The sequence below is a fragment of the Mustelus asterias genome, chromosome 28 (assembly GCF_964213995.1).
Source record: "Mustelus asterias chromosome 28, sMusAst1.hap1.1, whole genome shotgun sequence".
Lineage (NCBI taxonomy): Eukaryota > Metazoa > Chordata > Chondrichthyes > Carcharhiniformes > Triakidae > Mustelus > Mustelus asterias.
In genome coordinates, this window is record NC_135828.1 from 30,364,529 (window position 1) to 30,389,242 (window position 24,714).

The 24,714-nt window shown below is 46.9% G+C and overlaps 1 protein-coding gene across 1 annotated transcript in view; it reads left to right on the forward strand.

Moving 5' to 3' along the window:
• Positions 1-24,388, forward strand: part of LOC144480176 (uncharacterized) — a 58,927-nt gene extending 34,539 nt beyond the window's left edge. Inside the window, exons 2-4 of the mRNA XM_078199326.1 lie at positions 17,365-17,756; positions 19,666-19,828; positions 21,074-24,388. Coding sequence (XP_078055452.1) covers positions 17,517-17,756; positions 19,666-19,828; positions 21,074-21,900 — 1,230 coding nt within the window. The 5' untranslated portion in view covers positions 17,365-17,516 and the 3' untranslated portion in view covers positions 21,901-24,388. The remainder of the gene's footprint in view (positions 1-17,364; positions 17,757-19,665; positions 19,829-21,073) is intronic.
• The last annotated feature ends 326 nt before the right edge of the window (positions 24,389-24,714 follow it).

Below are 24,714 nucleotides of genomic sequence, written 5' to 3' on the forward strand. Positions count from 1 at the left end.
CTCTGAACACACAGACACTCTCTTAACACACACACACACTCTCTGAACACACACTGACTCAAAACACTCACACAAACTCTCGGAACGCACACACACACTCTCTGAACACACACACACACACTCTGAACACACAGTCACACACACACTCTGAACACACAGTCACACTCTGAACACACAGTCACACACACACTCTGAACACACACAGGCATTCTCTGAACACACACACACTCTCTCAGAACACACTCACATAGACTCTGAAAACACACACACACTCCCTGAACACGCTCACACAGACTCTGAACACACACACACACACTCTGAACACATACATGCACTCTCTGAACACACTCATACACACTCTCTGAACACACACACTCTCTGAACACACTCACTCTCTATGCAATCACACACACTCTCTGAACACACATACTCCCTGAACACACTCCCATTCACTCTCTGAACACAGAAACACACTCCCTGAACACACACACAGACACACACACACACAGACTCTCTGAACACACACTCTCTGAACACACACAAATACTCTCTGAACACACACACTCTCTGAACACACACACACACTCTCTGAACACACACACACACTCTCTGAACACACACACACACTCTCTGAACACACACACACACTCTCTGAACACACACACACTCTCTGAACACACACACACACACACTCTCTGAACACACACACACACTCTCTGAACACACACACACTCTCTGAACACACTCACACACACTCTCTGAACACACTCCCTCATTACCTGAACGCACGCACACACTCACTGAACACACACATGCACTCTCTGAACACACTCACGCACACTCTCTGAACACACACACACTCTGAACACACACACACTCTGAACACACACACTCTCTGAACACACACACTCTCTGAACACACACACTCTCTGAACACACACACACTCTGAACACACACACTCTCTGAACACACACACACTCTCTGAACACACTCACACACACTCTCTGAACCCACTCACACACACTCTCTGAACCCACACAGACTCTCTGAACACACTCACACACACTCTCTGAACACACTCCCTCATTCCCTGAACGCACGCACACACTCACTGAACACACACACATGCACTCCCTGAACACACATACACACACTCTCTTAACACTCACACACACTCTCTGAACACACACAAACTCTCTGAACACACACACACTCTGAACACTCACACACACTCTCTGAACACACACAAACTCTCTGAACACACACACGCACTGTCTGAACACACACACTCTCTTAACGCACACACACACTCTCTGAACACACACACTCTCTTAACGCACACACACACACTCTCTGAACACACACGGACTCTCTGAACACACTCACACACACTGTATGAACACACACACACACTCTCTGAACGCACACACACGCACACACACTCTCTGAACACACACACACACTCTGAACACACACAGACTCTCTGAACACACTCCCACATTACCTGAACGCACGCACACACTCACTGAACACACACATGCACTCTCTGAACACGCACACACACTCTCTGAACAGTCTCACACAGACACTATGAACACACACACTCTCTGAGCACATACACACACTGTCTGAATACATACTCACACACACTCTCTGAACACACACACATACACTCACTGAACACACACATATACACTCCCTGAACACACTCACGTACTCCCTGAACACACTCACATACACTCTCTGATCACATACACACACTCCCTGAACACACACACAGTCTGAACACATACACACACTCTCTGAACACACTCACACACACACTCTCTGAACACACTCTCACACACTCTTTGAACACACACACACACGCACACACTCTCTGAACAAACTCACGCACTCACACACTCTCCGAACACACACATGCACTCTCTGAACACACACACACGCACTCTTTGGGAAAAAATCGGACCTCTCAGGGACAAAAGTGGGGAATTATGCTTGGAGCCCAAAGAAGTAGGGGAGATCCTAAATGGAATACTTTGCGTCAGTATTCATAAAGGAGAGGGATGTGTTGACTGGGAGTGTCTCGGAGGGGAGTGTTGACCCGGTAGAGAAAATCTCCAATTCAAGGGAGGAAGTGTTAGGTTTTTTCGGGAATATAAAAACTGACAAATCCCCAGGGCCTGATGGAATCTATCCAAGGCTGCTCAGGGAGACGAGAGATGAAATCGCTGGGCCTCTGACGCAAATCTTTGTCTCGTCACTGGACATAGGTGAGGTCCCAGAGGACTGGAGGATAGCTAATGTGGTCCCGTTATTTAAGAAGGGTAGGAAGGATAACCCGGGAAACTATAGGCCGGTGAGCTTGACGTCTGTGGTGGGGAAGTTGTTGGAGAGGATTCTTAGAGATAGGATGTATGAGCATTTAGAAAGGAATAAACTCATTGACGATAGTCAGCATGGTTTTGTGAGAGGGAGGTCATGCCTCACTAACCTGGTGAAGTTTTTTGAAGAAGTGACTAAAATGGTTGACGAGGGAAGGGCCGTGGATGTCATCTATATGGACTTCAGGAAAGCGTTTGACAAAGTACCTCATGGTAGGCTGGTGAAAAAGGTTGGATTTCATGGGATAAAGGGGGAGGTGGCTAGATGGGTGGAGAACTGGCTTGGTCACAGAAGACAGAGGGTGGTAGTGGAAGGGTCTTTTTCCGACTGGAGGCCTGTGACTAGCGGTGTTCATGATGTGGAGATGCCGGCGTTGGACTGGGGTAAACACAGTAAGAAGTTTAACAACACCAGGTTAAAGTCCAACAGGTTTATTTGGTAGCAAAAGCCAAGTGTGGCTTTTGCTACCAAATAAACCTGTTGGACTTTAACCTGGTGTTGTTAAACTTCTTACTAGTGGTGTTCCGCAGGGCTCTGTATTGGGACCTCTGCTGTTTGTGATTGATATAAACAATCTGGAAGAAGGTGTAACCGGGGTGATCAGTACGTTTGCGGACGACACGAATTTGGCTGGATTTGCAGATAGTGAGGAACATTGTCAAAGGCTGCAGAGGGATATAGATAGGCTGGAAATTTGGGCAAATAAATGGCAGATGGAGTTCAATCCAGATAAATGCGAAGTGATGCATTTTGGTAGAGCTAATGTAGGGGGGAGCTATACGATAAATGGCAGAACCATAAAGGGTGTAGATATGCAGAGGGACCTGGGTGTGCAAGTCCACAGATCCTTGAAGGTGATGTCACAGGTGGGGAAGGTGGTGAAGAAGGCATATGGCATCCTTGCCTTTATAGGACGGGGCATAGAGTATAAAAGTTGGGGTCTGATGTTGCATATGTATAGAACGTTGGGTCGGCCGCATTTGGAATACTGCATCCAGTTCTGGTCGCCACACTACCAGAAGGACGTGGAGGCTTTAGAGAGAGTGCAGAGGAGGTTTACCAGGATGTTGCTTGGTATGGAGGGGCTTAGTTATGAGGAGAGATTGGGTAAACTGGGGTTGTTCTCACTGGAAAGACAGAGGATGAGGGGAGACCTAATAGAGGTGTATAAAATTATGAAAGGCATAGATAGGGTGAACGGTGGGAAGCTTTTTCCCAGGTCAGTGGTGACGTTCACGAGGGGTCATAGGTTGAAGGTGAGCGGGGGGGAGGTTTAACACGGATATCAGAAGGACGTATTTTACACAGAGGGTGGTGGGGGCCTGGAATGCGCTGCCAGGCAAGGTGGTGGAGGCGGGCACAGTGGGAACATTTAAGACTTATCTTGATAGCCACATGAACGGAGTGGGAATGGAGGGACACAAAAGAATGGTCTAGTTTGGAACAGGGAGCGGTGCGGGCTTGGAGGGCCGAAGGGCCTGTTCCTGTGCTGTATTGTTCTTTGTTGTTCTTTGTTTCGTTCTCTGAACACACACACACTCTGAACACATACATGCACTATCTGAACACACTCCTACACACTCTTTGAACACACTCACACACACTCTCTGAACACACTCACACACATTCTGAACACACACACACCCCCTGAACACACACACATACACTCTCTGAACATACTCACACACACTCTCTGAACACACACACACACTCTCTGAACACACACACACTCTCTCTGAACCCACACTCACACACTCTCTGAACACATACTCGCACACACTCCCTGAACACACTCACACACTCTCTGAACTCACACATGCACTCTCTGAACACGCACACATGCACTCGCTGACTACACACACACTCACTTAACACACTCACATACACTCTCCGAACATACTCACATACTTCGCGAACACACTCACATACACTCTCTGAACACACACACACTCTCTGAACAGGCACACACTCTCTGAACACTCACACACTCTCTGAACACACTCACACTCTCTGAACACACTCACACTCTCTGAACACACACACACTCTCTGAACACACTGACACACTCTCTGAACACACACTCGCACTCTCTCTGAACACACACTCACACACTCTCTGAACACATTCACACACACTCTGAACACACACACACTCTCTGAACACACACACACACTCTCTGAACACACTCACACACTCCCTGAATGCACGCACACACTCTGAACACGCACACATGCAGTCTCTGAAAACACGCACACACACACTCTCTCAACACTCTCACGCACACTCTCTGAACACTCACACACACTCTCTGAACACACACACACACACACACACTCTCTGAACACACAATCACACACTCTCTCGGAACACACACACACACTCTCTGAACACACGCATGCACTCTAAAAACACACACACTCTTGAAACACACACACACTCTCTGAACACACACACAATCTCTGAACACAGTCACGCACACTCTCTTAACACACACACATATTCTCTGAACACACACTCAAACTCACTCTCTGAACATACTCACATACTCCCCGAACACACTCACACACACTCTCTGAACACACACACACACTCTCTGAACACTCACACACACACTCTCTGAACACACACACACTCCCTGAACACACTCACACACACACACTCTCTGAACACATAAACACACACTCCCTGAACACACACACAGCCTGAACACATACACATTCTCTCTGAACACACACACACACTCCCTGAACACATTCACACACACTCTCTGAACACACACACACACACACACACACACACACACGTTCTGAACACATTCACACACACTCTCTGAACACACTCACACACACTCCCTGGACACACACACACTCCCTGAACACACACACACACACACTCCCTGAACACACACACATTCTCTGAACGCACACACATACACACACACATACACACTCCCTGAACACACACACATTCTCTGAACGCACACACGCACGCACATACACACACACACGCATACACACACACATATTCTCTGAACACACACTCAAACTCACTCTCTGAACATACTCACATACTCCCCGAACACACTCACACACACTCTCTGAACACACTCACACACACACTCTCTGAACGCACTCACACACACTCTCTGAGCACACTCGCACTCACTCTCTGAACACACACACACATTCACTCTCTGAACACACACACACATTCACACTCCCTGAACATGCTCGCGCACACTCCCTGAGAGACATCGAGATACTTCGACACTCTTGGCACTCCACATGTTATTCTGCTCAGCATTAATGTGCGAGAGTCTGAACTTAAGATGCTGCGGCACATCCTGGAGTGGGACAGTTACCTTGATGCTTTGTTTCAGGAGCAGGCTCACCTGGTCAGTTAGGTACTCTCATTCAGTCAGTGGTCAGGGACAGCAGGGTGTTAATGCAAGTGAGGCTGAATTCAGGAACAGTGGCGCCTCAACTCATGACCTTGTCCAACAAGTATGAGGTACCTGCTCTCTGTGTGGATGAGGAAAAGGGTTGCAGGGAGGATGAGCTAGCCGACCACTGCAAGCTGGTGCAGGAGGCCATTCAAGAGGGGGAGCAAAAAGACAAGTGGTAGTTGGAGAGACTTCTACAATTAGGGGGATTGATAGCATCCTTTGTAAGCCAGATGTTGAATCCCGCTTGCTATTTTGCCTGCCTGGTGCCAGGGTGAGGGACGTCTCTGACTGGCTTGAAAGGATATTTGAGTGGGAGGAGGAGGATCCAGTTGTTGTTGTCCACATTGGGACAAACAGCATAGGTAAGACAAGGAAAGAGGACTTGTTTCGAAATTATCAGGCATTAGGAGCTAAATTAAAGAACAGGTACTCAAGGGTTATAATCTTTGTATTACCACCCAAGCCACGTGCTAATTGACATAGGGATGAGAAAATTAGGGAAGTAAACACGTGGCTAAGAGACTGTGATGGGAAAGAGTGGTTCCATTTCATGGGGCATTGTATCAGTATTGGAACAGGAGGGCTCTGTACCACTCGGATGGTCTTCATCTGAACCGATCGGGACCACTGTTAGAGGTTTACAGCATGGAAACAGGCCCTTCAGCCCAACTTGTCCAGACCGCCTTTTTTTTAAACCCCTGAGCTAGTCCCAATTGTCCGCATTTGGCCCATATCCCTCTGTACCCATCTTACCCATGTAACTGTCTAATAGTTTTTTAAAAGACAAAATTGTACCCGCCGCCATTACCACCTCTGGCAGCTCGTTCCAGACACTCACCACCTTCTGTGTGAAAAAATTGCCGCTCCGGACACTCTTGTATCTCTTCCCTCTCACGTTAAACCTATGCCCTCTAGTTTTAGACTCCCCTACATTTGGGAACAGATATTGACTATCTCGCTAATCTATGCCCCTCATTGTTTTATAGACATCTATAACATCACCCCTCAGCCTCCCACGCTCCAGAGAAAAAAGTTCCAGTCGATCCAGCCTTTCCTTATAACTCAAACCATCAAGTCCCGGTCGCATCCTAGTAAATCTCTTCTGCACTCTTTCTAGTTTAATAATATCCTTTCAATCATAGGTTGACCAGAACTGTATTCCAAGTGTGGCCTTACCAATGTCTTGTATAATTTCAACAAGATGTCCCAACTCCTGTATTCAATGTTCTGACCAATGTAACCAAGCATGCAGAATGCCTTCTTCACCACTCTGTCCACCTGTGACTCCAATTTCAAGGAGCTGTGAACCTGTACCCCTCGATCTCTTTGTTCTGTAACTCTCCCCAACACCCGACCTTTAACTGAGTAAGTCCTGCAATCTACCAAAATGCATCACCTCGCAGTTATCAAAATTAAACTCCATCTGCCATTCGTTAGGCCACTGGCCCAATTGATCAAGATCCTGTTGCAATCCGAGATAACCTTCTTCACTGTCCACGATGCCACCAATCTTGGTGTCATCTGCAAACTTACTAACCATGCATCCTATATTCTCATCCAAATCATTAATATAAATGACAAATAGCAGTGGACCCAGCACCGATCCCTGAGGCACACCGCTGGTCACAGGCCTCCAGTTTGAAAAACAACTTTCTACAACCACCCTGTCTTCTATCATCAAGCCAATTTTGTATCCATTTGGCTATCTCACCCTGGATCCCGTGAGATTTAACCTTATGCAACAACCTACCATGCGGTACCTTGTCAAAGGCCTTGCTAAAGTCCATGTAGACAACATCAACTGCACTGCCCTGATCTACCTTCTTGGTTACCCCTTCAAAAAACTCAATCAAATTTCTGAGACATAATTTTCCACTCACAAAGCCATGCTGACTGTCCCTAATCAGTCCTTGCGTCTCTAAATGCCTGTAGATCCTGTCTTTCAAAATACCTTCCAACAATGTACCCACCACAGATGTGAAGCTCACCGGCCTGTAGTTCCCAGGCTTTTTCCTGTAGCCCTTTTTAAACAAAGGCACAACATTTGCCACTCTCCAACCTTCAGGCACCTCACCCGTGACTATCGATGATTCAAATATCTCTGCTAGGGGTCCCGCAATTTCCTCCCTCGCATCCCACAATGTCCGAGGATACACCGCACCAGGTCCCGGGGATTTATCTACCTTGATGCGCATAAAGACTTCCAGCACCTCCTTCTCTGCAATATGTACACTCCTCAAGACATCACTGTTTATTTCTCCAAATTCCCTAACATCCATGCTTTTCTTAACAGTAATACTGATACAGTGTTGTAGCGGAAAGGATAAATGGGGTGGTCACAAGACCTTAACACTAGCAAGTGGGGGGGAAGGGAATAATACAACTATGGTCAGTAGAATGGTTAATGGGAAGCAAATCAGCAGGTTAGCATGTCGGGAGGAGGCTTTAACGACAAAAAAATTAGGGAAAAAGTTAAATGGAAGGAGAACTCAGGAGTTGTTACGAATGGAGTTGTTAGGATTCAAAAAGAAGATACAAAAACTAGCATAAGGACACTTGACCTAAATGCACATATCATTCGAGATAAGGTCAATGAGTTGACAGCACAAATCATCGCGAATGAAAATGATTTACTGGCCATTACAGAGACGTAGTTGCAGGGTGGTCATGACTGGGAGATAAATATCCAGAGTATCAGTCTATTCAGAAGAACAGACAGGAAGGTAGGTGAGGTGGTGTAGCTCTGATATTTAAGGATGACGCCAGGGCAGTATCATAGAATCATAGAAACCCTACAGTGCAGAAGGAGGCCATTCGGCCCATCGAGTCTGCACCGACCACAATCCCACCCAGGCCCTACCCCCACATATTTACCCACTAATCCCTCTAACCTACGCATCCCAGGACTCTGAGGGGCAATTTTTAACCTGGCCAATCAACCGAACCCGCACATCTTTGGACTATGGGAGGAAACCGGAGCACCCGGAGGAAACCCACGCGGACACGAGGAGAATGTGCAAACTCCACACGGACAGTGACCCGAGCCGGGAATCGAACCCGGGACCCTGGAGCTGTGAAGCAGCAGTGCTAACCACTGTGCTACCGTGCCGCCCATGGTAGTGAGAGATGATATAAGTTCTATGGAAAAAATGGTTAGATCCATCTGGGTGGAAATTAGAAATAGTAAGGAGAAAACACCTGATGAGGTGTATCCTCGGACATTGTGGGAGGCGAGGGAGGAAATTGCGGGTCCCCTAGCACAGATATTTGAATCATCGATAGTCACAGGTGAGGTACCTGAAGATTGGAGGGTGGCAAATGTTGTGACTTTGTTTAAAAAGGGCTTTGTTTAAAAAGCCTGGGAACTACGCCTGATAGGCGTAGTCTATAGGCCACCAAATAATAATATCACAGTGGGGGTGAGCAATAAACTAAGAAATTATTGATGTGTGTAAAAATGGTACAGCAATTATCATGGGGGATTTTAATCTACATATCAATTGGTCAAACCAGGTTGGTCAAGGCAGCCTTGAGGAGGAGTTAGAACATAGAACAGTCTAGCACAGAACAGGCCCTTTGGCCCACGATGTTGTGCCGAGCTTTATCTGAAACCAAGATCAAGCTATCCCACTCCCTATCATCCTGGTGTGCTCCATGTGCCGATCCAATAACCGCTTAAATGTTCCTAAAGTGTCTGACTCCACTATCCCTGCAGGCAGTCCATTCCACACCCCAACCACTCTCTGCGTAAAGAAGCTACCTCTGATATCCTTCCTATATCTCCCACTATGAACCCTATAGTTATGCCCCCTTGTAACAGCTCCATCCACCCGAGGAAATAGTCTTTGAACGTTCACTCTATCTATCCCCTTCATCATTTTATAAACCTCTATTAAGTCTCCCCTCAGCCTCCTCCGCTCCAGAGAGAACAGCCCTAGCTCCCTCAACCTTTCCTCATATGACCTACCCTCCAAACCAGGCAGCATCCTGGTAAATCTCCTCTGCACTCTTTCCAGCGCTTCCACATCCTTCTTATAGTGAGGTGACCAGAACTGCACACAATATTCCAAATGTGGTCTCACCAAGGTCCTGTACAGTTGCAGCATAACCCCACGGCTCTTAAACTCCAGCCCCCTGTTAATAAAAGCTAACACACTATAGGCCTTCTTCACAGCTCTATCCACTTGAGTGGCAACCTTCAGAGATCTGTGGATATGGACCCCAAGATCTCTCTGTTCCTCCAGAGTCTTCAGAACCCTACCTTTGACCCTGTAATCCACATTTAAATTAGTCCGACCAAAATGAATCACCTCACATTTATCAGGATTAAACTCCATTTGCCATTTTTCAGCCCAGCTTTGCATCCTATCTATGTCTCTTTGCAGCCTACAACAGCCCTCCACCTCATCCACTACTCCACCAATCTTGGTGTCATCAGCAAATTTACTGATCCACCCTTCAGCCCCCTCCTCTAAGTCATTACTAAAAATCACAAAGAGCAGAGGACCAAGCACTGATCCCTAAGGCACTCCGCTAGCAACCTGCCTCCAGTCCGAAAATTTTCTATCCACCACCACCCTCTGTCTTCGATCAGATAGCCAGTTACCGATACAATTGGCCACCTTTCCCTCTATCCCACACCTCCTTACTTTCATCATAAGCCGACCATGGGGGACCTTATCAAACGCCTTACTAAAATCCATGTATATGACATCAACTGCCCTACCTTCATCAACACACTTAGTTACCTCCTCAAAAAATTCAATCAAATTTGTGAGGCATGACTTGCCCTTCACGAATCCGTGCTGACTATCCCGGATTAATCCGCATCTTTCTAAATGGTCGCAAATCCCATCCCTAAGGACCTTTCCCATCAATTTACCAACCACCGAAGTAAGACTAACCGGTTTATAATTACCAAGGTCATTTCTATTCCCTTTCTTAAACAGAGGAACAACATTCATCACTCTCCAGTCCTCTGGCACCATCCCCATGGACAGTGAGGACCCAAAGATCAAAGCCAAAGGCTCTGCAATCTCATCCCTTGCCTCCCAAAGAATCCTAGGATATATTTCATCAGGCCCAGGGGACTTATCGACCTTCAGTTTATTCAAAACTGCCAGTACATCCTCCCTCCAAACATCTATTTCCTCCAGCCTATTAGCCTGTAACACCTTATCTTCCACAAAAACATGGCCCCTCTCCTTGGTGAACACTGAAGAAAAGTATTCATTCATCACCTCGCCTATCTCTACTGACTCCATACACAAGTTCCCACCACTGTCCTTGACCGGCCCTAACCTCACCCTGGTCATTCTTTTATTCCTCACATAAGAGTAAAAAGCCTTGGGGTTTTCCTTGATCCGACCCGCCAAGGACTTCTCATGTCCCCTCCTAGCTTTCCTTATCCCCTTTTTCAGCTCATTCCTTGCTAACTTGTAACCCTCAATCGAGCCATCTGAACCTTGTTTCCTCATCCCTACTAAGCTTCCCTCTTCCTTTTCACAATCATTCCACCTCTTTCGTGAACCATGGTTCCATCACTCGGCCATTTCCTCCCTGCCTGACAGGGACATACCTATCAAGGACACACAGTATTTGTTCCTTGAAAAAGTTCCACTTTTCATTAGTGCCTTTCCCTGACAGTTTCTGTTCCCATCTTATGCCCCCTAATTCTTGCCTAATCGCATCATAATTACCTCTCCCCCAATTGTAAACCTTGCCCTGCCGTACTGCCCTATCCCTCTCCATTGCAATAACAAAAGACACCGAATTGTGGTCACTATCTCCAAAGTGCTCTCCCACAACCAAATCTAACACTTGGCCCGGATCATTTCCCAGTACCAAATCCAATGTGGCCTCACCTCTTGTCGGCCTATCCACATATTGTGTCAGGAAACCCTCCTGCACACACTGCACAAAAACTGCCCCATCCGAACTATTTGACCTACAAAGGTTCCAATCAATATTTGGAAAGTTAAAGTCCCCCATGACAACGAGAATGTATCATAGAATAATCATAGAATGTATCCACCATAATATCCTCGAACAGTATGTAATGGAACCTAAGAGGGAGCAAGCTATCCTCGATCTGGTCCTGTGTAATGAGACAGAAATAATTAATGATCTCACAGTTAGGGAGCCTCTCGGAAGGAGCACTCACAGTATGGTTGAATTTAAAATACAGATGGAGCGTGAGAAGGTAAAATCCAATACCAGTGTCTTGTGCTTCAACAAAGGAGACTACAAAGGGATGAGGGAGGCGTTGGCTAAGGTAGACTGGAGCAAAAACTTTATGGTGGGACAATTGAGGAACAGTGGAGGACTTTCAAAGTGATTTTTCACAGTGGTCTGTAAAAGTATATTCCAATGATAAGGAAGGACTGCAGAAAAAGAGACAATCAGCCACAGATGTCCAAGGAAATAAAGGAGGGAATCAAATTGAAAGAAAATGCACACAAAGTGGCAAAGATTAATGGGAAGCTGGAGGATTGGGAAATCTTTAAACGTCAGTCGAAAACCATGGAAAAAGCTACAAAGAAAAGTAAGATAGATTATGAGAGTAAACTAGCTCAAAATATAAAAACAGATAGTAAACGTTTCTACTGATATATAAAATGAAAATGAGTGGCTAAGGTAAACATTGGTCTTTTAGAGGATGAGAAGGCGGACTTAATAATGCGAAATGGGGAAATGGCCAAGGCATTTAACAGGTATTGTGTGTCAGTCTTTACAGTGGAATACACAATTAATCTGCCGAACATTCACGACAAGAAGGCTATGGCAGATGAGGAACTAGAAACGACCATTATCTCAAAACAAAAGTGTCAGGCAGGTCCTGATGGAATGTATCCCAGGTTACAAAAAGAGATGGAGGGGGAAATAACAAATGCAGTAGTGGTAATTTACCAAAATTCTCTGGACTCTGGGACAGAAATGGTTGTTGGACGTTCCGGGGTATAGATGTTTCATTAAGTGTCGGGAAGCTGGTAAAAGAGGTGGAGGAGTAGCATTGTTAATCAAGGATAGTTTAACAGCTGCGGAAAGGCACTTCGAGGGGGATCTGCACACTGAGGTAATATGGGCTGAGGTTAGAAATAGGAAAGGAGCGGTCACGTTGTTAGGAGTTTACTATAGGCCCCCAAATAGTAATAGCGATGTGGAGGAAGAAATTGCTAAGCAGATTATGGATATGTGTGGGGGTCACAGGGTAGTTGTCATGGGGGACTTTTAACTTTCCAAATATTGATTGGAACCTTTGTAGGTCAAATAGTTCGGATGGGGCAGTTTTTGTGCAGTGTGTGCAGGAGGGTTTCCTGACACAATATGTGGATAGGCCGACAAGAGGTGAGGCCACATTGGATTTGGTACAGGGAAATGAACCGGGCCAAGTGTTAGATTTGGTTGTGGGAGAGCACTTTGGAGATAGTGACCACAATTCGGTGTCTTTTGTTATTGCAATGGAGAGGGAGAGGGCCGTACGGCAGGGCAAGGTTTACAATTGGGGGAGAGGTAATTATGATGCGATTTGGCAAGAATTAGGGGGCGTAAGTTGGGAACAGAAACTGTCAGGGAAAGGAACTAATGAAAAGTGGAACTTTTTCAAGGAACAAATACTGGGTGTCCTTGATATGTATGTCCCTGTCAGCCAGGGAGGAAATGGCCGAGTGAGGGAACCATGGTTCACGAAACATGTGGAATGTCTTGTGAAAAGGAAGAGGGAAGCTTATGTAGGGATGAGGAAACAAGGTTCAGATGGCTCGATTGAGGGTTACAAGTTAGCAAGGAATGAGCTGAAAAAGGGGCTGAGGAGAGCTAGGAGGGGACATGAGAAGTCCTTGGCGGGTCGGATCAAGGAAAACCCCAAGGCTTTTTACTCTTATGTGAGGAATAAAAGAATGACCAGGGTGAGGTTAGGGCCGGTCAAGGACAGTGGTGGGAACTTGTGTATGGAGTCAGTAGAGATTGGCGAGGTGATGAATGAATACTTTTCTTCAGTGTTCACCAAGGAGAGGGGCCATGTTTTTGAGGGAGAGAAGGTGTTACAGGTTAATGGGCTGGAGGAAATAGATGTTCGGAGGGAGGATGTCGTGGCAGTTTTGAATAAACTGAAGGTCGATAAGTCCTCTGGGCCTGATGAAATATATCCGAGGATCCTTTGGGAATCAAGGAATGAGATTGCAGAGCCTTTGGCTTTGATCTTTGGGTCCTCATTGTCCACGGGGATGGTGCCAGAGGACTGGAGAATGGCGAATGTTGTTCCTCTGTTTAAGAAAGGGAATAGAAATGACCCTGGTAATTATAGACCGGTTAGTCTTACTTCGGTGGTTGGTAAATTGATGGAAAAGGTCCTTAGGGATGGGATTTACGACCATTTAGAAAGATGCGGATTAATCCGGGATAGTCAGCACGGATTCGTGAAGGGCAAGTCGTGCCTCACAAATTTGATTGAATTTTTTGAGGAGGTAACTAAGTGTGTTGATGAAGGTAGGGCAGTTGATGTCATATACATGGATTTTAGTCAGGCGTTTGATAAGGTTCCCCATGGTCGGCTTATGATGAAAATAAGGAGGTGTGGGATAGAGGGAAAGTTGGCCGATTGGATAGGTAACTGGCTGTCTGATCGAAGACAGAGGGTGGTGGTGGATGGAAAATTTTCAGATTGGAGGCAGGTTGCTCGCGGAGTGCCACAGGGATCAGTGCTTGGTCCTCTGCTCTTTGTGATTTTTATTAATGACTTAGAGGAGGGGGCTGAAGGGTGGATCAGTAAATTTGCTGATGACACCAAGATTGGTGGAGTAGTGGATGAGGTGGAGGGCTGTTGTAGGCTGCAAAGAGACACAGATAGGATGCAAAGCTGGGCTGAAAAATGGCAAATGGAGTTTAACCCTGATAAATGTGAGGTGATTCATTTTGGTAGGACTAATTTAAATGTGGATTACAGGGTCAAAGGTAGGGTTCTGAAGACTGTGGAGGAACAGAGAGATCTTGGGGTCCATATCCACAGATCTCTAAAGGTTGCCACTCAAGTGGATAGAGCTGTGAAGAAGGCCTATAGTGTGCTAGCTTTTATTAACAGGGGGTTGGAGTTTAAGAGCCGTGGAGCTATGCTGCAACTGCACAGCACCTTGGTGAGACCACATTTGGAATATTGTGTGCAGTTCTGGTCACCTCGCTATAAGCAGGATGTGGAAGCGCTGGAAAGAGTGCAGAGGAGATTTCATAGAATCATAGAAACCCTACTGTACAGAAAGAGGCCATTCGGCCCATCGAGTCTGCACCGACCACAATCCCACCCAGGCCCTACCCCCATATCCCTACATATTTACCCACTAATCCCTCTAACCTATGCGTCTCAGGAGACTAAGGGCAATTTTTAGCATCGCCAATCAACCTAACCCGCACATCTTTGGACTGTGGGAGGAAACCGGAGCACCCGGAGGAAACCCACGCAGACACGAGGAGAATGTGCAAACTCCACACAGACAGTGACCCAAGCCGGGAATCGAACCTAGGTCCCTGGAGCTGTGAAGCAGCAGTGCTAACCACTGTGCTACCATGCCGCCTCACTTTGCTACCGTGCCGCCTGGTTTGGAGGGTAGGTCTTTACCAGGATGCTGCCTGGTTTGGAGGGTAGGTCTTATGAGGAAAGGTTGAGGGAGCTAGGGCTGTTCTCTCTGGAGCGGAGGAGGCTGAGGGGGACTTAATAGAGGTTTATAAAATGATGAAGGGGATAGAAAGAGTGAACGTTCAAAGACTATTTCCTCGGGTGGATGGAGCTATTACAAGTGGGCATAACTATAGGGTTCGTGGTGGGAGATATAGGCAGGATATCAGAGGTAGGTTCTTTACGCAGAGAGTGGTTGGGGTGTGGAATGGACTGCCTGCAGTGATAGTGGAGTCAGACACTTTAGGAACATTTAAGCGGTTATTGGATAGGCACATGGAGCACACCAGGATGATAAGGAGTGGGATAGCTTGATCTTGGTTTCAGATAAAGCTCGGCACAACATTGTGGGCCGAAGGGCCTGTTCTGTGCTGTACTGTTCTATGTTCTAGTTCAGGCCGATGCGAAAACACTAAACGTAACACCGCTGTTTAAAAAAGGAGGTAGACAAACGCCAGGTAACTATAGTCCTGTTAGCTTAACTTCTGGAGAAGGAAAAATGCTTGAGTCTATCATCAAGGAAGAAATAGCGAGATATCTGGATAGGAATTGACTCATTGGGAAGACACAGCACGGCTTTGTGAAATGCAGGACATGTTCAACTAATTTACTGGAACTCTTTGAGAACAAAATGAGCACAGTGGACAATGGGGAACCTGTGGATGTGGTGCATCTGGATTTCCAGAAGGCATTTGACAAGGTACCACATCAAAGACTGCTGTATAAGATAAAGGTGCATGGAGTTACGGGTAATGTATTTGCATGGATAGAGGATTGGTTCACTAACGGAAAGCAAAGAGTGGGGGTAAATGGGTGTTTTTCTGGTTGGCGATCAGTGACTAGTGTGCCTCAGGGATCAGTGTTGGGACCGCAATTGTTTACAATTTACATCGATGGTTTGGAGTTGGAGACCAAGGGTAGTGTGTCAAAATTCGTAGATGACACTAAGATGAGTGGGAGCACAAAGTGTGCAGAGGACACTGAAAGTCTGCAAAGGGATATAGATAATCTAAGTGAGTGTGAAAGGGTCTGGCAGATGGAGTACAATTTTTGTAAATGTGGGGTTATCCATTTTGGTAGGAATAACAGCAAACTGGACTATTATTTAAATGGTTAAAAAAAATGCAACATGCCGCTCTGCAGAGGGACCTGGGTGTCCTTGTGCAAGAATCACAAGGAATTGGTTTGCAGATGCAGCAGGTAATTAAGATGGCAAATTGAATTTTGTCCTTCATTGCTGGAAGGATGGAGTTTAAACACAGCGAGGTTATGTTGCAGCTGCATAAGGTGTTGATGAGGCCACACCTGGAGTACTGTGTACAGTTTTGGTCTCCTTACTTGAGAAAGGATGTACTGGCACTGGAGGAGGTGCAGAGGAGATTCACTAGATTGTTTCCAGAGTTGAGAGTTGGCTTATGAGGAGCGACTGAGTGGACTGGGACTTTACTCATTGGAATTCAGAAGAATGAAGGGGGGTCTTATCGAAACATGTAAAATTATGAAGGGAAAAGATAAGATGGAAGCAGGGAGGTTGTTTCCACTGGGGAGTGAAGCTAGAACTAGGGGGCATTGCCTCAAAATAAAGAGGAACAGATTTAGGCCTGAGTTGAGGAGGAACACCTTCACCCAAAGGGTTGTGAATCTATGGAATTCCCTGCCTAGTGAAGCAGTTGAGGCTATTTTGTTGAATGTTTTTGAGGCAAAGATAGATACATTTTCGAACAGCCATGATCTTATTGAATGGTGGAGCAGGCTCGAGGGCCAGCTGGCCTACTCCTGCTCCTAGTTCTTATGTTTATGTCCTTATCATGTCATTTTCAGACAGCAGCCAGCCCGTATGCAAACTTTAACATTTTACTCTTTCAGTCTGCAGCATTGTGAGAATCTCACTGTCAGCTTTGAAAAGCAGGCCTTCCAAGAGAGGATCTGAGAACCCTCAAGTCAGAACCAGCCTGCGGCCCCCTCGGAGCCACAGGGGGCATTTTGAGAGACCAGAGACAAGAGGGGGAAGAGCAGGAATGTCACAGAGCAGACACAGGATAGCTCCACGGTTCAGCGATGCCTCCCTGCACGTCCTCCTCCAGGGGGTCCGGGTACGCCGCGATGTCTTGTTCCCGACTGACAGAAAGAAAAGACCATCGCGCCTCACCAGGGATGCCTGGATGGAGATTGCCACGGAGGTGACCAGCTGCGGGATGCAGCAGAGGGACTGGATCCAATGCAGGAAGAGGATGAATGACCTGCTCCGCACCGCAAAGGTAAGTGTGACTGTGTTCCAACCCAGGCCAGGAACTCCAAGGTATTTTATGAAGTTAGCCAAGACACCAGGTTTTTAGATTTGAATTTGGCACTGGTGAGTGTAAGGTCTTTCACTCCAGGTATGATTCAAGTGACCCACTGGGAAGTGATTGTCAAACAAAGTTTATTCAAGAACACAGTTAAAATATAATAAAAGGAATTAGCATAACTTGTGGAAATTACAAGATTCAAACATGATACGGTGTGAACTTTAACAGCTAGTTATCTATGATATTTCAAATCAAACAACATCCCACAAACATACACCCTCTTCTAGACTTGGCACACAAAGCAAGTGGTCACCCTATTATAGAAAGGATATTACTCCCCCCATCAGGATCCCCGATCATTAATCACAGATCTGGGTCCCGACACTGCACCAACCAGGGCAGGACTTACTCAGTTAATGGTAGGGCGTTGGGGAGAGTTACAGAACAAAGAGATCTCGGGGTACATGTTCATAGCTCCTTGAAAGTGGAGTCACAGGTGGACAGAGTGGTGAAGAAGGCATTCGGCATGCTTGGTTTCATCGGTCAGAACATTGAATACAGGAATTGGAATGTTTTGTTGAAGTTGTACAAGACATTGGTAAGGCCACATTTGGAATATTGTGTGCAATTCTGGTCACCCTATTATAGAAAGGGTCTTATTAAACTAGAAAGAGTGCACAAAAGATTTACCAGGATGCTACCGGGACTTGATGGTTTGAGTTATAAGGAGAGGCTGGATAGACTGGGACTTTTTTCTCTGGATCGTAGAAGGCTGAGGGGTGATCTTATAGAGGTCTATAAAATAATGAGGGGCATACATCAGCTCGATAGTCAATATCTTTTCCCAAAGGTAGGGGAGTCTAAAACTGGAGGGCATAGGTTTAAGGTGAGAGGGGAGAGCTACAAAAGGGTCCAGAGGGGCAATTCTTTCACGCAGAGAGTGGTGAGTGTTTGGAACAAGCTGCCAGAGGTCGTAGTAGAGGCGGGGACAACTTTGTCTTTTAAAAAGCATTTAGACAGTTACATGGTAAGATGGGTATGGAGGTATATGGGCCAAATGGAGGCAATTGGGACTAGCTTAGGGGTTTAAAAAAAAAAGGCGGCATGGACACTTTGGGCCGAAGGGCCTGTTTCCATGCTGTAAACCTCTATGACTCAATGTGTGCTTCGCGTGATGCTGGGTTTTCAGCTTTTTAACACCTGCTGTGAATTGGTCCTTTGAATGTTGCAACAATCTCTGAGTCTTCCCAGTCCTGGAACTTTCAGCATGCCTCTGGAGAGAGAGAGGGCCGCTGCTTTCTGTCTTAAATCCAAACAACAGCTACGAAAAATGAAACTAAAATCTTGGACTTTCTGTGGAAAATAAATTGTCCCCAGGCATTGCCTGAGCTCCCAAATCAACTCCATTCAATAATCCCCAAAGGATTATAAAACCACGGGACACTGCATTAGGCCAGATTAAAAATAAATGTTGCTTCAGTAACAATTAGAGGACACTGGTTACAGACAAACCAGCGCTGACAACTTCCAGGGCCTGATAGAAACATCCTGCAAAAGAACATGTCTAATATACATTTCTTAAAGGCACAGTACCCTCACAAGTGAGTAATGTATACTCAATGGCTGCACGCTGGGCCAGAGGTGAAATGTCAGTAAGTTGGACAGGATCCCAAAGGCGGCTTTGTTCTTCAGCAGGTGTCTCAGCAGCAACAAGGGTGACCAGCATCTGGCTCCCTGTACCAATGTCCTCCAAGTCCCATGACAAGGGATGTGTGAGAGAGACAGACATTGGAGAGCCCATTATTGGCACAAGAGAGGGCAGGTGATACGGGCTCACTTTATTGTGCTCTGGAGTCTCATTCTCCCTTCCTTCCCCCAGGAGAAAAAGGCCTACAACAACATTGAGGTGTCGAAGATGGGAGGAGGTGGAGTACCGGACTTCCGGAACCTGACCGCCGCTGAGACCGAAGCACTCGAGTTAGCCGGAGACCAGGGCGGCTTTTGCATCTCCGATGATGAGACCGGAGTGATGAGCATTAAACGTGAGGAGAACTGGAGCTTTTGTAAACACCTCTGGGCAGAAAGGGAAGGTGGTACACATGGCAGGGAGTCAGGGTTCAGAGGGCAGCAGAGGCTGATAGGGTGACAGGGTGGCACAGTGGTTAGTAATGCTGCATCACAGCACCAGCGATCCGAGTTCGATTCTGACCTTGTGTGACTGTGTGGAGTCTGCACATTCTCCACATGTCTGCATGGGTTTCCTCCGGTTGCTTCGATTTCCTCCCACAGTCCAAAGATGTGTAGGTTAGTTGAGGCCATGGTAAATTGCCCCTTAGTGTCCAAAGATTTGTAGGTTACATGGACTGCCATGCTAAATTGCATCTTATTGCCAAAGATGTGCAGGTTAGGTGGATTGGTCATGCTAAATTGCTCCTTGGTGCCTAAATATGTGTACGTTAGATGGATTGGCCATGATAAATTGCCCTTTCGTGTCCAAAGATGTTTAGTTTCGATGGATTAATCGTGATAAATGTGTGGGGTAATGGGGGGGCAGGCCTGGGTAAGGTAATCTCAGTAAGAGTTTTAACAACAGCAGGTTAAAGTCCAACAGGTTTATTTGGTAGCAAATACCATTAGCTTTCGGAGCGCTGCTCCTTCGTCAGATGGAGTGGAAATCTGCTCTCAAACAGGGCACAGAGACACAAAATCAAGTTACAGAATACTGATTAGAATTGCTACCAAATAAACCTGTTGGACTTTAACCTGGTGTTGTTAAAACTCTTACTGGGGCGGCACGGTAGCACAGTGGTTAGCACTGCTGCTTCACAGCTTCAGCGACCTGCGTTCGATTCCCAGCTTGGGTCACTGTCTGTGTGGAGTTTGCACATTCTCCCCGTGTCTGCGTGGGTTTCCTCCGGGTGCTCCGGTTTCCTCCCATAGTCCAAAGATGTGCGGGTTAGGTTGATTGGCTATGCCAAAGTTTCCCCTTAGTGTTCTGAGATGTGTAGGTTAGAGGGATTAGCGGGTAAATGTGTAGGGATATGGGGGTAGGGCCTGGGTGGGATTGTGGTCGGTGCAGACTCGATGGGGCAGATGGCCTCTTTCTGCACTGTAGGGATTCTATGATTCTATTCTATGATTCTATTCTATGATACCCCAGTCCAACGCTGGCATCTCCACATCAAGGTACTCTCAACAGAGAGTCAGCGCAGACTTGGTGGGCTGAATGGCCTCCTCCTGCACTGCAGGGATTCAGTGATTGTAATAGTTTGTGCTGTGCCTTGCAGGTCTGCATGCTGCGGAGCAATGTCGAGAAGCTGCCAATGATGTCCTCCTGGCCTCTTCAGAGGAAGGGAGTGCCCACACCTCGGAGGATGCAGGATCGCACCTCTCACCCTCCCTCTGCACAGACGGAGAGACGGTCGCCTCGGCAGGAAAGCAATTGGTCCCCGACTCTGAATACACTGAACACCTCAATGTAATGCAGGTGCAGCTGATGGAGGCTGTGAAGGACGAGGATCGCGAGAGCCTGCAGCCTGTTGGAGGACCTGCCCCTTCTGGAGGACATGCCCCTCCCAAAGGTCAGGCCGATGATGAGGGGCCCCTGATGTCAGCCACTCTCAGTCTGCTGGAGTTGCAGCAACGAGCCGGAGAGAGTCTGGCCGAGCTGCCCAGAGCTGTGAGCGGACATGCATGGACAATGGAGGAGTCCCTTCAGGATATGAGTATGGTGATTGCTCGGTCGTGCGAGCACATGGCCTCTGCCATGGAGAGACTGGCGGCCGTCATGGAGAGCCAGATCCAACAGAGCACTCAGTGCCTGCTGGGTGTGAGTGCCAACTTGCAAACCATCGCCTTAGCTGTCAGCTCACTGCAGCGGTGGCCAAATGGGAGGTGCACGGTGTGCCTGGACACCCCGCCCTGTGCCACATCCCCCACATCGATGGAAAGCAGGGAGGTGCCATCGCGCATGGACAGACCGGAGGAACTCCAGCCTGCCACACCACGGGGCTCCTATCAAGGTGTTCTGAGGATGGACAGGAGCCCTCCAGCCCCTCTGGCAGTGAACAACCGCATCCGCCGCAAGCGGCCACAGAGGAGGCTTCTGGACTGATGCAGAAGTGCCTCAGTTTTCCGGGGACCCCCTGAGCCTCGGACAATCAGAGTACAGCCGCCATGGGTATCACAAACTGTGGGCCATGAAGAATGAAGGATGGGCATTAAATGCTGGCCCAGCCAACATCACCCACTTCCCGTCAAATGAATTTAAAAAACGATGCTGCCCTTGAAGATGCCAGTTTGATTAGAAAGAGAAGTTTAGCTGCCCCAGGCTGCCAGGGATGAAATACATTGCTGTTATATATTGTTGCTCGTTTATGATTAAATGGATTCTTGCCCTTTCACATGCGTCACTTTTGTTCAGAGAATGATGCTCTTTCCATGCTCAAAGCTCTGGATGCCGCTGTTCAGAGATGCAAGGTGAAATATGGCCCTCTCTGTGCTTTGTAGCAGGGTGGCAGTGGGGACTGGGCAGTAATGTCAGAATTGCCCACATTGCCAATGACATTTGTGGGTGGTGAGACAGGTGGGAGAGTGGCTGCTCCTCGTGAGGGTGTTCAAAACAGAAAGCAGCTGAAAATCAAGATCTTGCTGGCTTCCCTGGTGCCCGTTTTTAAAAAATACATGTATAGGGATGTGGGCATCGCTGGTCAGGCCAGCATTTATTACCCATCCCAAATGCCCCTTGACAGGATGGTGGTGAGTTGCCTTCTTCAACTCCTGCAGTTCATGTGGTGTAGGTACACCCACAGTGCTGTTGGAGAGGGAGCTCCAGGTTTTGACCCAGCGACAGTGAAGGAACAGCGATATATTTCCAAGTCAGGATGGTGAGTGGCTTGCAGGGGAACCTCCAGGTGGCGGTGTTACCAGGTAGCTGCTGCTCTTGTTCTTCTAGATGTTGTTGTGGGTTTGGAAACTGCTGTCTCAGGAGTCTTGGTGACTTTCAGCAGTGCATCTTGTAGCTTGTACACATTGCTACCACTGTGTGTTGGTGGTGGAGGGAGTGAATGTTTGTAGATGAGCTGCTTTGTCCTGGATGGTTTCAAGGTTCCTTTAAATAAGGTCCCTTTGTAAAGGAAGGATCCACTACAAAAGGAGAGTTCTGGCTTCGGAGGAGAGAATCCACCAAGGACACTCAGCTCCTGACCTCATTCCAACATTGGAGAGAACAGGGCCTGAATTCCAGAGGCGATGTGAGGGTGATTGCCCTTGACATCAAAGCAGCATTTGACTGTGTTGCATCACGGAACCCCACCAAAATGAGAGTCAGTGGGATTCAGGGGAAAAACTCTCTGCTGGTTAGAGTCATATGAAGTTCCAAGGAAGATTGTTGTAGTTCTTGGAGGCCAGTCATTTAAGTTCCAGATGATGGTTGCAGGAGTTCCACAGGGGTATGCCCTCGGCCAAACCATCTTCAGCTGCTTCATCAATGACCTCTCTTCCATCATATGGTCAGAATTGGGGATGTCCACACATGTTTGGACAGTGTTCAGCATGGTTGGTTCACAATGTGTCAGATACTGACATAGTCTGTGCCGATATGCATCAAGACCTGGGTAACATTCAGGCTTGCATTGGTAAGTGGCAAACAACTTTTGTGCCACACAAGTGCCATGCAATTACAATCTCCAACAAGAAATCAATCCAACCATCACTTCTTGACATTTAATGGCATTGCTATCGCTGAATCCCCCACTATCAACATCCTGCGGGGTTACCATGGAGCAGAAACGCAACTGGACACACCACATAAACACAGTGGTTACAAGAGCAGGTCACAGGCTAGGAATCCTGTGGCGAGTAACTCACCTCCTGGCTCCCCCAAGCCTATCCACCATCTACAAGGCACAAGTCAGGAGTGTGGTGGCATACTACCCACTTGCCTGGATGGGTGAAACTCCAAAAACACCCAAAGAAGCTTTATACTATCCAGGACAAAGCAATCTGGTTGTTTTGTGCACCATCTACTACCTTTAACATCCACTGCCTCCACCAGTGATGCGCTATAGATGCAGTGTTTGCCTACTACAAGATGCATTGCACTAAATGGTCAAAGCAACATCTTCCAAAGTCATCACCTCTACCTGCTGGAAGGACAAAGGCAGCAGATTTAAGGAAACACCAGCACTTGTGGCTTCCCCTCCAAGCCACATGCCATCTGTGCTTGGAATTATTTTGTCATTCTCTCTCTGTCACTGAATCAAAATCCAAGAACTCCTTCCACAACTGCACTGTGGATGTACCCACATCACACAGACCACAGCAGTTCAAGACAGCAGCTCTCAAGCACCTTCTCAGGGGCAGTAAGAGATGGGAAAGAAGTTATGGCAATGCACACAAGCCATTATTGTAGAAAATGTGTTTCCAATTTAAGAAGAAACCTGGATGAAGAAGTGTTTCTGCTGCAGCAGTATCCAGGGATTGCAGATTTTGGATTTCGGGAGTAAACTTTGGCCGAGGATGAAATGAGGAACTGAGCAGTTCATTTATCTATTATTTATTTCCTAACGTTCCTTCCCAGAAATATAACTGAAATTTAAAGTAATCTCATCTCATATTTGTATGCTTGCCTTTTCATGGAACTGCTGGGTCGAACTACTTTGTTATGTCTTAGTGTGATTTAAAAACTGATTTGAATGCAAAGAAAAATTCCAAGAAGCCCCTGAGCCGCTACTCCATCCACTTAAAACAAAATTCATTATTTTACAGGATGTTGCTCTCACTTGCTAGACCAACATTTATTGCCATCCCTTAATGCCCTTTAGACTGCTGCAGTGCATGTGCTCATGAGCACTCGCTAATCGTGCTGCTATGAACAGAGTTACTTAATAATGACAAGGTCAAACTGAATTACTTGCTAAGCCATTTC